Source organism: Aythya ferina (genome assembly GCF_964211825.1).
Source record: "Aythya ferina genome assembly, chromosome: 12".
In the NCBI taxonomy this organism is placed as follows: domain Eukaryota; kingdom Metazoa; phylum Chordata; class Aves; order Anseriformes; family Anatidae; genus Aythya; species Aythya ferina.
Window position 1 is genome coordinate 4,727,894 of NC_140308.1, and position 11,968 is coordinate 4,739,861.

The window sequence follows — 11,968 nt, forward strand, 5'->3', positions numbered from 1 at the left end:
TGTCAAAATCAGAACAAAAGTCAGAACAATCCAGCTTCTAAACATTTTTTCTTTAATTATTTTTATTATGCAATTTTGCTGACAAATTAAAGGTTTTGTGAAGTAAGTAAGAAATAAATGGGCATGGAAATTGAAATAGTCTCAGACTTCCTGGGTGAAAAACATTTCTAGCCTCGTTTTCCTTAAAGAATGTCAAAATCTAATAGACACTGACACACCCACAAAGCCTCAGCTGCAAAAACAATAACAGAATATACAGGACAGGATTTCCAAAGTGGAATTCTCCATAAACCCAAAACTGAATAAAGAATTGTACAAAAAACAGCAGTGAGATCAGAGTTTACTAGTGATTACAAATAAAGTACAAGCATATACAAGACAAAACACAGAATGACCAGGACAATGATATCAGATTAGCAGCCAATATACTTACTATCATTTTTTATAATACTGTGGGAAGGAAATGGTTGACTGCTTGTCGAAGATCAGTCTTTGTTCATTTTTCCCCACCAAATTTATGTTGATTGGTACAGCAAAGAGGATACATCAGACATAATTATACTTCACAAAAGTTGGGGTTAAAAAAAGGATCAATCATTTCTCAGGTCCAACAGGAAAAGAGCCAGGAAAAAAAAAGTACTGGGCTGAAGCTACATTGAGAAGTGTTCACATTAAACATTTATAAGTGATAGGAATAAGCAGCTTCTTCTAATGTTTAAGAAGGGTGTGCATTCTTGTGGATTCAAAGATCTATTCAGAAAAACACACAGGTTAGACACCTGTCCATGCGTCAGTAGTGCCTTTTGAAGCAGACAGGAACTATACAACCTCATGACATATCTCACACCAAAGGCAGGATATCAGGACATCAGGGAAACATCGCAGCTCTTCCAAATAGGCCATGCCTGGGGATAATTTCCCATTTCTGATTATTTACCACTTTTCCTGAACACTATTCTTAACAAAAAGATTTCCCTCTACTCACGGGGCAGCACAAATACAGTTTACCAAAAACGGTACAATAAATAACAGTATGTTAAAGTAGAGTTTTTCCCTCCATTTATCTCATTAAGCGTGACAAATGCTAATGGATACCTTAGAGATTCTTGTTTTCAGCCTCCAGTGTTCTCAGTGCCCTTGGGACAGACTCATTGCTCATCAACTTCCTAATGAAAAAGTCATATAACCAGAAAGGAAAGTAGCAGAAGATGCAGAGGAACATGTAAGCCCCTCTGCCAGGGGTGTACAAGCCATGAGGCCGCCTGGCCAGCAAGGCGTGCAGGATGGAGCTCAGCACCGGGGAGAGGTCAGCGTTGCAGTACGCAGGCATCTGTGGGAGGTAGCTCTTCAGCCCCAGCAGGTAGTCCTCACCGTAGTCCTGCCTCACGTCTGCTGGAAGGTGCTCCACCAGCTCCTTTTCTAGCTTGGCCCACAGCTCGGATGTGCCTTGTATACCTGCAGCAGCAATGGCATGGGATAGCAAGTGAGTTTGAGGTTAAGTGAAATTAATCCATGAGTAGTAGCTGATAAGCTGTTCCCACCACCAAGCCCAGGCTCAGTTCTAAACTGGAGGAATGAAGAACATACAAAGCTCCTGGTTAGTTACAACTGCTCTTACCAAGAAAAGAAAAATAATGAAGCACAGACTAGACAAGGAGCATGGGGTTCTGTTGCCAGCTCTACTCAAAAAGGCCTCAGTATCTTTTTTCCCCTCCCTTTCCATTCTGTCCTCACTCATTTTATGGGTATTTCTAATCAGTATTTGTTAATATATGTCTTTGACAGTAGAAAAAAGTGGGCAAACTAAAACAGAGCAATGGGGGAGAAAGAGGAGGATTTGGAAGAGTACTCAGCAGGAGGGGAGCAGGGCAAGGAGAAGAGAGGAAATCTCAGAAATTATGTATAATAACGTCAAGAGCAAGTAAGTGACCTGGAAGGGAACAACATTCAATTAAAAAATGTATATCTTAATTTCCATAGTCAACATGAGGAATGGAAAAGAGTTTGTGAATCATTCAAGCCTCTGCTTGAGGATCCTGGAATTCAGGAAAAGAGACAAAGCATAAACCATCCAAAATGTCAAACACCAACCTGTTCTGAAGCCTGATGGCTGGATGGCAGCAACTTTGATTCCCCATTTGGAAAGTTCCTGCCTCATTACTCCAGAAAACATGGACAGAGCTGCCTTTGATGCACCATACGCAGCATACCTCGGTAGCGGAATGCCTCCTGCAGGAGCAATATAAACATGATAAAGCTCAATGTCTGCTCTTTTCAAGCCTTTATTTTGGTGATTTAGATAGAAGATTATAGCACAACCAGAATTATGTGGCTCTCACTGAGGTTAGAGACAAGTCAGTGAGGGAATCGTTTCTTCCTAGAGGTTAAAAAAAGTGTGAGTTGTAAATTAGCACTTGCTTAGAGCAGTTATGATCAGTAACACCTTGTAAGATACTTTCTATGGCAGAAAACATGAAGTGTATTGCATCCGAGGGTAAAAATTGCTGCAAATTATGAAGTTCCCACTTCAAAATAACACTTATCTTAATGCGTGTGAACCTTGAAAGAAAACATTTCAATATAGGGGAATTTTCTGGTAAGCCACTGGTGCCATTTGTTGGGTTTTGTACTGCAGCAAGCCATGTACCACAGGAGCTTCATACACACAGAATCTTTCCTTTGAAGATGTCAGGCCAAACATATGTTATTTTTTTCTTCTGTATGCATCTGAAAAAGTTTTAGTTTCAATTGGTTTGAGCTAATTGAATCACATATGCTTTCCCTCTGAGGTCAGACTAACCTCCTGTCCAGTTAAATTAGCTCTACACAGGCAGGAATAGGCTCAGCACAAGACCTCCAACTTTTCTGCTAATGTTTTACCAAAGGACCCTCAGACCACATGTTAAGAGGAAGCTATTTACTCAATTCAGAACATATGTGTGAACATCTATAATTTAAGCAATGTCATTATCAGCTCCTGTAATAGCAAATTATTTAGCACAGAGAAGCTCTGTTTATCCCTGCAAGACAGCTTGGGGACCCACACCAAGAATTAAGATATCTGCCTCAAAACACCTAAAATGCAAGCTTCACTTGGGTGCTTAAAGAAAACAGAGGTCTGTCCTCTGTCCATGCTTGTGAGGTATGGTGGACAGATCAGTACTAGAATGAGTCCCTCTCATAAGTCAGTCCTGATTTATTTAAGTATTGGCAGTGAACAATAAACACAGGTGTACAGGTACAAAAACCTTCTTGGGACTTAAAAACAGAAGATGGCAGTGTCAAAACTAGGCTGATACTACATCCTCAACATAAGCCATGAGCACAAAGTAACACCTGTACAAGCCACCTTGGCAATACAGCAGGATTCAAGTGGACACCACCTGCACAGAAAAGACATCCAAACAGACAGGAAAAAGGGAAATCTGGGAAGCAGATGATACAGTAATTCCTTATGATGTCTTTCAAAAAAAGAAAGACCTTCCATCATCACAACATCCTGGTTCTAGTAGGTCTCATTTTCAAAGGAGCATTTTTGCTCCTCAGCTGTTGGCTAACAGATACTGTCATTACTTCTGTTCCTACATCAGTCTCTCAGCTGTCCTCCTAGAATAGAAGGCTATGTCACAAAGGCGTACATATTTAGTAAATACAGGATCAAATTTATAGGGTAAAACTGAAAAGCATAACACACTTAATATTTTCATCAATAAAATCACTTCTTAGCAAAGTGATAATCCTAAAAACATGTTAGGATAAAGTATTTTTAAAAGTATTTTGGTAATCTTACTGAAGAAATATAAATACACATTCTTTGCTGCCCAAAGGAAACTTCTAATACTTGTTATTAGCAGTTACAAATGGTCTCTGCTTACAAATGGCAAACATCATGAACTTACACAAAACACATTTACACTCCAATGGAAGAATACCTGGTTTTACATAAATCAGATGGCGTTCGGATATCTCCACAGTATGGTTTGGTTTGCAAACTGAGGTGTTTGTAAATTTCTGCTGGAATGTGTTCCCAAATCAACACAGTTGTTTGTAGTTTTTTGTTTTTAAACCAACTATCTTCCTGGAAAAAATCAGAGCTATCCCTCACTGCACCTAGAATACAAGACCTGAATTTTATGTTCTTTACAGAGCAGTGTATTTTTAACCATATTAAACTTTTTTAAGGACTGATTTCTGGAAACAGTCTCCCAACGCAAAACCTGCACTTATTATCTAGATCCTAACTCCACAGGCGTATTTACAGACGAGACTGACCACACCTTCATCAGCATTTACGCAAGAAAGTTGATTGCTTTTCCTGTTGCACCAGAAACTTATCTGGCGCTTTAGCTCAGCTCACCTGCCATGCTGGACATGTTAACCAGCCTCCCCTGGGATTTCCGAAGTAATGGTAGGAAGGTCTTGGACACCTCCACGGCCCCGAAGAAGTTCACCTCCATGCACTGCCTGTACACGCTCATGGGGAGCAGCTCGCCATCAGCAGGGAAGCCCAGGATGCCCGCATTGTTCACAACTCCCCAGAGCCCTGGGAAGAGAAGAAAGCACATAGCTGTTATAACAGCAGGATACCAGCTTCATTAAGGTTAAAGTGATGAGCTGGATGGTGCCTCCAGATGAAAGCAGAGATGATCTGTAGCTATAGATACACAGTACCCCCTCCCCAAGCAGTCATCACTGTTTTTCCTGTGTCTACAAAAGCAGGAGCCATCAAAGCAAATTCCCTGACTGCCCACAGACATACACAAGACAGAATGGGGCCAACATGTCTTGTAAATATGTACATTAGTACCCCCATATATCAACATAAAAGCTGTACCTGTATTTTGCACCTTCTCTGAGACTTGTAGATAGGCTTCCTTGACTTGGGTGGGATTGGTTATATCCAGCTGCAGGAGAGAGAGCCTCTGGGAACAGGTCTGCCTCAGGTCCTCAGCTCCAGGGCCATCCTTATTCAAAACCCCAGCAAACACAATGAAACCTAAGTTATCCAGGTACTTAGCCAGTGCATGTCCAATCCCAGTGTCACTTCCTAGAAGAAACAAAAAGACACGTGAAAAGTCAGTCTGCCCCAGACCATCATCATCATTAAAACAGAAGGATTGGAAATGCACACAGATGTAACCAAAAAGAGGATGAAAGGAAGACACAAACATATAAGAGTAGGAAGAGTGGTTTTGACTCATAGGTTGGAGAAGCGTTGGAGAAGCTGGTCCTTTGCCTGTTTGGCAAAAGCTGGCAGACTTCCTCTGCTCAGAGCTGAGGGCATCAGCTCATGCTCCCATCGAGAGATCCTAACACTTACTCCATGCGTACAGAAGAAATAAAACCACAGACCGGTTTAAATATAAACATTCAGGCTGAAAACTGATAATAAAAGTATCTAGGGGAAAAAAAAAAAGAAAAAAGGAAAAACACTTTAATGTGAAATCTCAGCTGGACAAAGCAATTACAGGGCATTGGAATTGACAGAAATTCACTTGCATCTTATTCTTTCTAGCATCAGACTTATTCCCAACCATTATCTTGCAAACTTTTTTATTTACCTATAAAGCAATGACCTGCCAGATACACGAAGCACCACTAAAGCAAGTACACAGCAACAACCACAATCATGATCACTCAATTTCTTCCACCAAGGAAGAATGATGAATATTTAACAAACCAGTCTGTTGATTCACAGGTTTTCATGTTGCCTTTGACACGGTATTTTGCTGCCACTACCTTAAGAAACTTGTAAGGATTTCCTGATGTGTTTTGTAACTATATTCTCCATTCTGCCCATCTACAGAGGAGCTTCTTACCAAGGGAGGAAGCACCTCACCCATCTTCCTACCAAGACTCCCAGTGAAGTGACATAGGACTCTGAAGACAGAAAGGGAATTTATAGGGACACTGCTGCAGCAGTTTTGCAGGGGACAAGATCAGGAGGGAAATGAAAAGGTTAAGGGTGGATGCAATTTTCACATCATGAAGAGGAGATGTAACAGCATGTCCCACACTACTGCACTGCATCCTCCTCTGCTGCAAAAGTCCATGTGCTGACATGCACTATCTGTGGAATTATGCCAGGGTTTAGCTACCTCCTATAATAGCCATTTCTTGCATAAATGCTCAACTTCCAAACTCATCTGCAGCATAGGTGGAAGCCTGAATGTGGTACAAAGAGCTGGAACTTTTGTCAGCTTTTTTTTTTTTTTTTTTTTAACCATTTCTCCATTTGTGGAAAGGCCACAAGACTCCCTATGTAACATTACCAGAAAGGTAAAGGGTTAATTTATGACTCCAGCACATGCAGAGGGATATTATAATCATCATTGGCAGGCCAGCTCCTGCACCCAAAATCCTTAGTCAATAGAATTTGATTGCCAAATTCATCTTAATCCATGCTAGATCTTCACTTCTTGGTTTTGTCTTCTATCTGGGACTTTAGCCCTGACAGATGAAAAAATTCCAGGTGACTTGAGAAAAATATGTACTTAATGCCTCAATCAATAAGTGCAAGATGTTGAAACAAATTACTCATGCTCTGTTTAATCCCTTCTTTAAAAAAAATGCTTTGGGGCACTTTTGAAATCTGCAGTTTGTTGAAGATGCACCAGACCACAGTATACATCACGCTTCACTTCTTACAGCCCTTGCCTGGAAGAGAAGAAATGAACAATCCTACATTCTTGGAATTCCCTAGAAAACATGAGGAGGCCTGCAAAGATCCTAAAGACATGATGGATTTCTGGGCATGGGGGTGGGGTGTCTTTCTTTCCCTTCTAGTGAGAAGCAGATTTCTGAATCAAATCCTTCCCCTTTTGTCCTTCCCAGTAAGAGAAGACATGAAACTACATCCCCCATAAGAAAAAGCCATACAACACAGCTTTAACTGAGAAAGTGGCAGAGGGCTTAAGAACCAGGGACAGATGTAGCAGCCCTGAGAAGAATAAATCAATGTTTATTTGTGCCTGCTGCTGGGTTCATCCCCAGCTTTTATCAAAATCAAACCTGATTTGAGTTCCAGACCTGTTATTGACGTCCAGAGAAACCACCTTTCAACTCAAAGTTCAAACTGCATAATCTTCTTTCAGCTTTAGTTAAGTCTCCTGTACAGAATTAGACTTCCTCCCCACATGTAAAATGACTATCTGCGAACCATTCAAAGATTTATTGAAGAAAGACAAATCAGTACCGACTACAACCGAGTCATTGCTGAAAATCCATTAGCAGCTCAACACTAAGCATCAGAGACCCCAAATCACACACCAGGAATGGAAAGACCAAGGTAACTGAAGGAGTTTGCTCCAACAAACACAAAATACATGAAGCAAGAATTTTTCAGTCCCTGCTACTTTGCCTCTTCATGATGGCTTCATTTTTAGAGATGCTGGCTGTCGAGCCCATCAAACCACGGAAAGCACCTGCATGCTCAGGACCGTGTTTGAGGACAACAAAGCACTCGCTCCCAGCAGGAAGATCAATAGAAACGTTTCATCAACAACTTTCAGATGGCTCACACACCCACAGTTACTCATGCGAAAAAGCTTTTTGACAACTGGGCAGTTTTCCCTAGTTGTGGTGTGGTGCTCCACTGAATTAATAATAAATAATTTTTTTATATAAATAAATAATGCATAGCAGCAGCTGTACAAGGGCCACCCAAAGAGGATCAGAACAATGTATGACAAAGCCCAGACAGATGAGCAGAGGTTTCCATGCCCTGGCCATAGGCAGCCGTCTCATGAGCGATAGATACGTGGCAGCTGCTCCAAGCACAGCAGCATTCCTCTACTGTGCAGGGCTGAAACAGGGGACAGAGGTGGGGAAATCACCACTTCCCATGAAATGCCTGCCTCAGGACTTCTCTAAATTGGAGACAAATGACAACAAAATTGATGGAAAGGAGCCCTGCACCTGTGTGCACGCTGCCACACACACCTTGCTGTCAGTAGGAGGATGAGGGCTGCAGACAGAGCAATTTAGCAGAGAAATGTGTTGAGTAAAACCTTCATTTCATTGATGGAGCGTTTGATTGATTGCATACCAGCCTGGAATCAAAGAGCAATTGAGAAGAGCCTCTTCAGATGTGTCAGCTGCCAGAGGTGTCCAAACTTGCATTTCTTCAGGACAGTTGCAGCACAGGTACAAAGAAAACATTCACTTGCTGCAATGTAACTCAGTGTTCTTCACTCCCCGGTATTGCCCTAACTCCAGTTCTCTGGAATAATTAAGCTCCAAAAGAAGAGGTTATTTGGATTTTCGGTTTCTCCCAAAGAACCACTGAAGAGCAGGCTTGCACTCGGGCATCCTCCTGCCTTTTTTAAGTGTGAGCCCAGTGCCTGCCTGGTGGAGAGGCACAGAGACTCTCCCTTCCCATGCGTGATGGTGTCCTTCCCGGACACCTGCCCAGAAAAACCCTGCTGACAGCAAGGAGAGAGCTTGCTGCTCATCCTCTCCTCCCTTAAGTTTTGTGTTTAATCCCCATAGTAATGCCTGCTAGAGAGATTTAAATCATTTCCATGAAGCAAAATGAGATGCTGCAATAATTAGCTATATAATCCAAAGCAACTTAACTCAGCTTTTCAGAGGGGAAAATGGAAAATAAAACAACAAAGAAAAGAACAAGTTAGTGCAAGAACGAGTAGGTAGGCACTCCAATTCAAAGGTTTGATTAACACAGCAACATTTAAAGTTTCAGAAGAAACAGGAGAAAAGCCATAAAACTACAAAAATGCCATCCCTGCAAACCAAAAGTGGATTTTGAGTAGATCAGAATGTTAATACAGAGAGTGAATTCATTAGCTCTGAACTTTCATTTCCAGTGAGAAAAATTACTCACTCCCAAACGATTTCATACCTCATTTCAAAGAGATGGCACCAACCTGGTGTCTTGAAATATAGGCATGATATACACAGCGTGTACTATGTAAATGCGCACATCAAAAGATAACTGTATGCCAGTACCTATTGCAGTAAATTCAAGTAAACAAAAGTAATGTATGAGTGTAGTAGGCTGAGGGCTTCCAGAAATTAATGTCTCTCCTAAAAAATTAGACCATCATAAGTATTCTTGTGCTTTTTTTCCCAACCAGTTATTTTCACAAGCATATCCAAAAAGCTACTTGTAAAGATTAAATGAGACACTTAAAAAAAAATGGCATCTATTAAGATGCTTTTCTACTTAATTTCAGAGCACTTCTTCACCAGGGAAAGGGAAAAAAATAATAATAATAAAAAAAGACATTTCTGGAAAAGCAAATAAATCAAGAAAAGAAAAAAGCAAACCCCTGGGAGCACACGTTTCATAGATTCCTGACCCGAGAACACAAAGTTTTCCAACACACCTCTGAGAAAAGCCCAGTCTTTGCTTCCCACAGCACCTTACCTGTGACAAGCACGGCTTTGTCACCCACGGGCAGTGGCGTCGTGCCACCCAGGTACATGGAGGAGACGAGGCACACACCGCAGAACACCAGCAGCCCCCCGTAAGCCCCCAGCACACTCCCACACAGCAACCCCAGCAAGGCAGGCAGAAGGCTCCAGAGCAGCATGCTGCCTTTCTCCACCAGGCTCCTCTTGGCCATGCGAAGCACAGTGGCCCCAAAAAGTACAGTGACACCCATACAGAGCCATCCTAAAGGGCTGGCAGCAAGAGCATCCATCGCCTGGGCAAGAAGCAAGCACAAGCAGCCCACCTCACCTCTGCAGAGCAAAGCAGGTGCTGCTCGCTGCAGCCTGGTTATATAGGAGCAGGGCCAGGGGGTGGGGCGAGAGAGGGGACTCCGTTTAAAGGTTTGACATAATCTCACTTACCCTTGGCATCTGCAAGGAGCAGGAGCCTTCTGGTTTTCCTTACCTTTTATTCCTTCTGCCTGACAGCTCCACCTTCTGAATAATGTGCTGGCTGGGTAATGATTGACAGCAGCGGGAATGGACATGATGTAGGAACGAAGCACTGGCTTTAGGATAAGATTTAACCACTGTATGTTTCATATGCTTAAAATACATTTTTCCAGAGAGGTTTAAAAAAAAAAAAAAAAAAACTGCTTTCTTTTCAGGAACTGTTGGAATGCCCTCATTAAAAACTTTGGGTGTAGTTTCAGAGGACTTGGTTTTGATGGGCAGTGACAAAAATGAGCACCTGGATGAGGGGATGAGGTTATTTGCTTTGTAGGGCAGCCTGGTCAGTGTCATGCTTCATCACAAGTGACAGTGCTGGGCCACCCTCCTCTTTCAACAGAAAGCCAAAAATGACTTTCCCTGCTTTAGTGCACACCTGGGTATTTACCCGTTACTCAGAGGGTACCTATGGCTTGCTGGCATTCAGAGGTGTTCAGGTGGCAGGGAAAATGGGAATGGGTGACTGCTGGCCTGTCATTGAGGGCAGTTTGCTAAACAATGACATTTAACACACCTGAGGTGGACTCCTCAGCTGACCACCAGTGGTGACATTAACCTCTGTTTAGGCAGGAATTACTGGTTCAATACCCAGAGCAAATTGAAAACAAAAGTGATCAATTAATTGTATTTGAGAGATCTATCACCTCCCTGGTGTACTCTGAGGGTTATTTAAACAAGAAGGAATGAGTGCTTTAACATCCAGCTGGCTAAAAGGCTTGAGATGCATTTTAGGCATGTTTAACTCTAAAAATCCCTGCTAATTGGTTTGAGACCACAGCAAGCTAACGTGCTGTAGCTGTTTTTCAGACAGAAAATATACTGCTACCCACTTCTGTTTAGACAGCCACGGGGAGATTGAAGTGCAGGGTGCACGCCTAGCACGGGATACAGGCGCACTTCCATTCCAATCTTCTTTCTGGGTTTTATGGGGTGGTAAATCTGTTGACTCTGAATTTTTACAGCCAGTAAAAATGTTTACATACCTCTATATGTCGTTTACATTAGAGGTGAGGTCACTTTCTTAAAGGCACATTACCCCAGAGGTCTGCTTGTCACTCATTACGTTGGGAACATTCGTTCATCCTTTCCCTTGCAGCAACACTAGCACAAAAAGTGCAAACTATTTCCTCTTGTTTTTGCCGTTTACTGCTTCTGCTTTTATTTGCGTGATGCTCCTGAGGTCAGTTACACCCTGCCCTCTGCTAAAGCATCTTTGTGAAGATTTCCTTGGAGAATTTTACTTTCTCTCACTGTTTGGTCTTTACTGCGTGATTGAGATGGTCACAGACGTGTTGGCATTTAAAGCATCAGCTCTCACAGAGGAGGACACAGTGAGCTGGAGGCTGTGGATAGTGGGAAAAGGGGCAGGAGAGACCACCTCCAGCCCACCCTCGCCATATGTCCCATCAGCCCACAGGGACACCAGTCCTCATCCCCACATTTTGGTCCCCATTTGAGCCTTCTCCTCTGCCCCATGCACCCTTGCAAAGTCCCCCAGTGAAATGCATATGTGCACCCACACACACATACTCCCGGCTGGAGGGCAAGGATGTGTGGACTGCCAAGGATGCCACATGTAGGCTGTACATGCACCTGGTGCTGTGTGCTGACACAACACCCATCTGTGTCCACCAATGTGCAGGGCAGCCATGAGAAGGGCTGGTGCAGGCTGCTCTGTGTCTGAATTCGTGCTGAATTTATACATTGAATACTAAATATAAGCACTGAAGGCTCGGGGGCAGTTTTTAATGAGAGGCTTACCATGTGCTCAGCCTGCAGCGTGTGAATAAAATTACATGTGAATACACACCGTGAAATGGGCTGATAGTGGAAAGGAGGGCACGATCTACAAATGGCTAAAAAACGCTAACTTGGAGTAACCACCTCGTGTACGCTCAGCACGTCCTCCAACACCAGCAGAGACAGATTGCTGCTTGAGGATTTCTCAGTACAATTTTGCAATGAGATAAGTTTTATCATCCCGTGCCCACCATCCATCTTAAGAAAGCATCCACTCTCCTCTCCTCCACTTCGGTATGTCTCCAGTCCTCACTGCTGTACATTA

General features: G+C 42.7%; 1 protein-coding gene across 2 annotated transcripts; it reads right to left on the minus strand.

Moving 5' to 3' along the window:
- Window positions 1-324: 324 nt before the first annotated feature.
- HSD17B2 (hydroxysteroid 17-beta dehydrogenase 2) lies at window positions 325-9,988 on the minus strand. Of its 2 annotated transcripts, none has more exons than XM_084533258.1 (5): window positions 9,860-9,988; window positions 4,835-5,047; window positions 4,358-4,543; window positions 2,092-2,229; window positions 325-1,455 (listed from the first exon to the last, which is right to left on the minus strand). In XM_084533258.1, the coding sequence occupies exons 1-5, from the start codon at window positions 9,939-9,941 to the stop codon at window positions 1,097-1,099; spliced, it is 978 nt and encodes a 325-aa protein (XP_084389384.1). In that variant the 5' UTR covers window positions 9,942-9,988; the 3' UTR covers window positions 325-1,096. The 2 variants fall into 2 exon arrangements, with proteins under 2 accessions (XP_084389384.1, XP_084389383.1); XM_084533257.1 differs by lacking the exon at window positions 9,860-9,988 and adding an exon at window positions 9,389-9,714.
- Between the last annotated feature and the right edge of the window lie 1,980 nt (window positions 9,989-11,968).

Bases quoted from the DNA above. Each gene is read 5' to 3' on its own strand.
- HSD17B2 (XM_084533257.1), bottom strand. From the start codon at position 9,665: ATGGATGCTCTTGCTGCCAGCCCTTTAGGATGGCTCTGTATGGGTGTC. The intron at 5,048-9,388 runs GTAAGGTGCTGT...TGTTTCTTCTAG, and splicing joins CAAAGCCGTGCTTGTCACAG to GAAGTGACACTGGGATTGGA. The intron at 2,230-4,357 runs GTGAGCTGAGCT...TTGCTCCTGCAG, and splicing joins TAACATGTCCAGCATGGCAG to GAGGCATTCCGCTACCGAGG.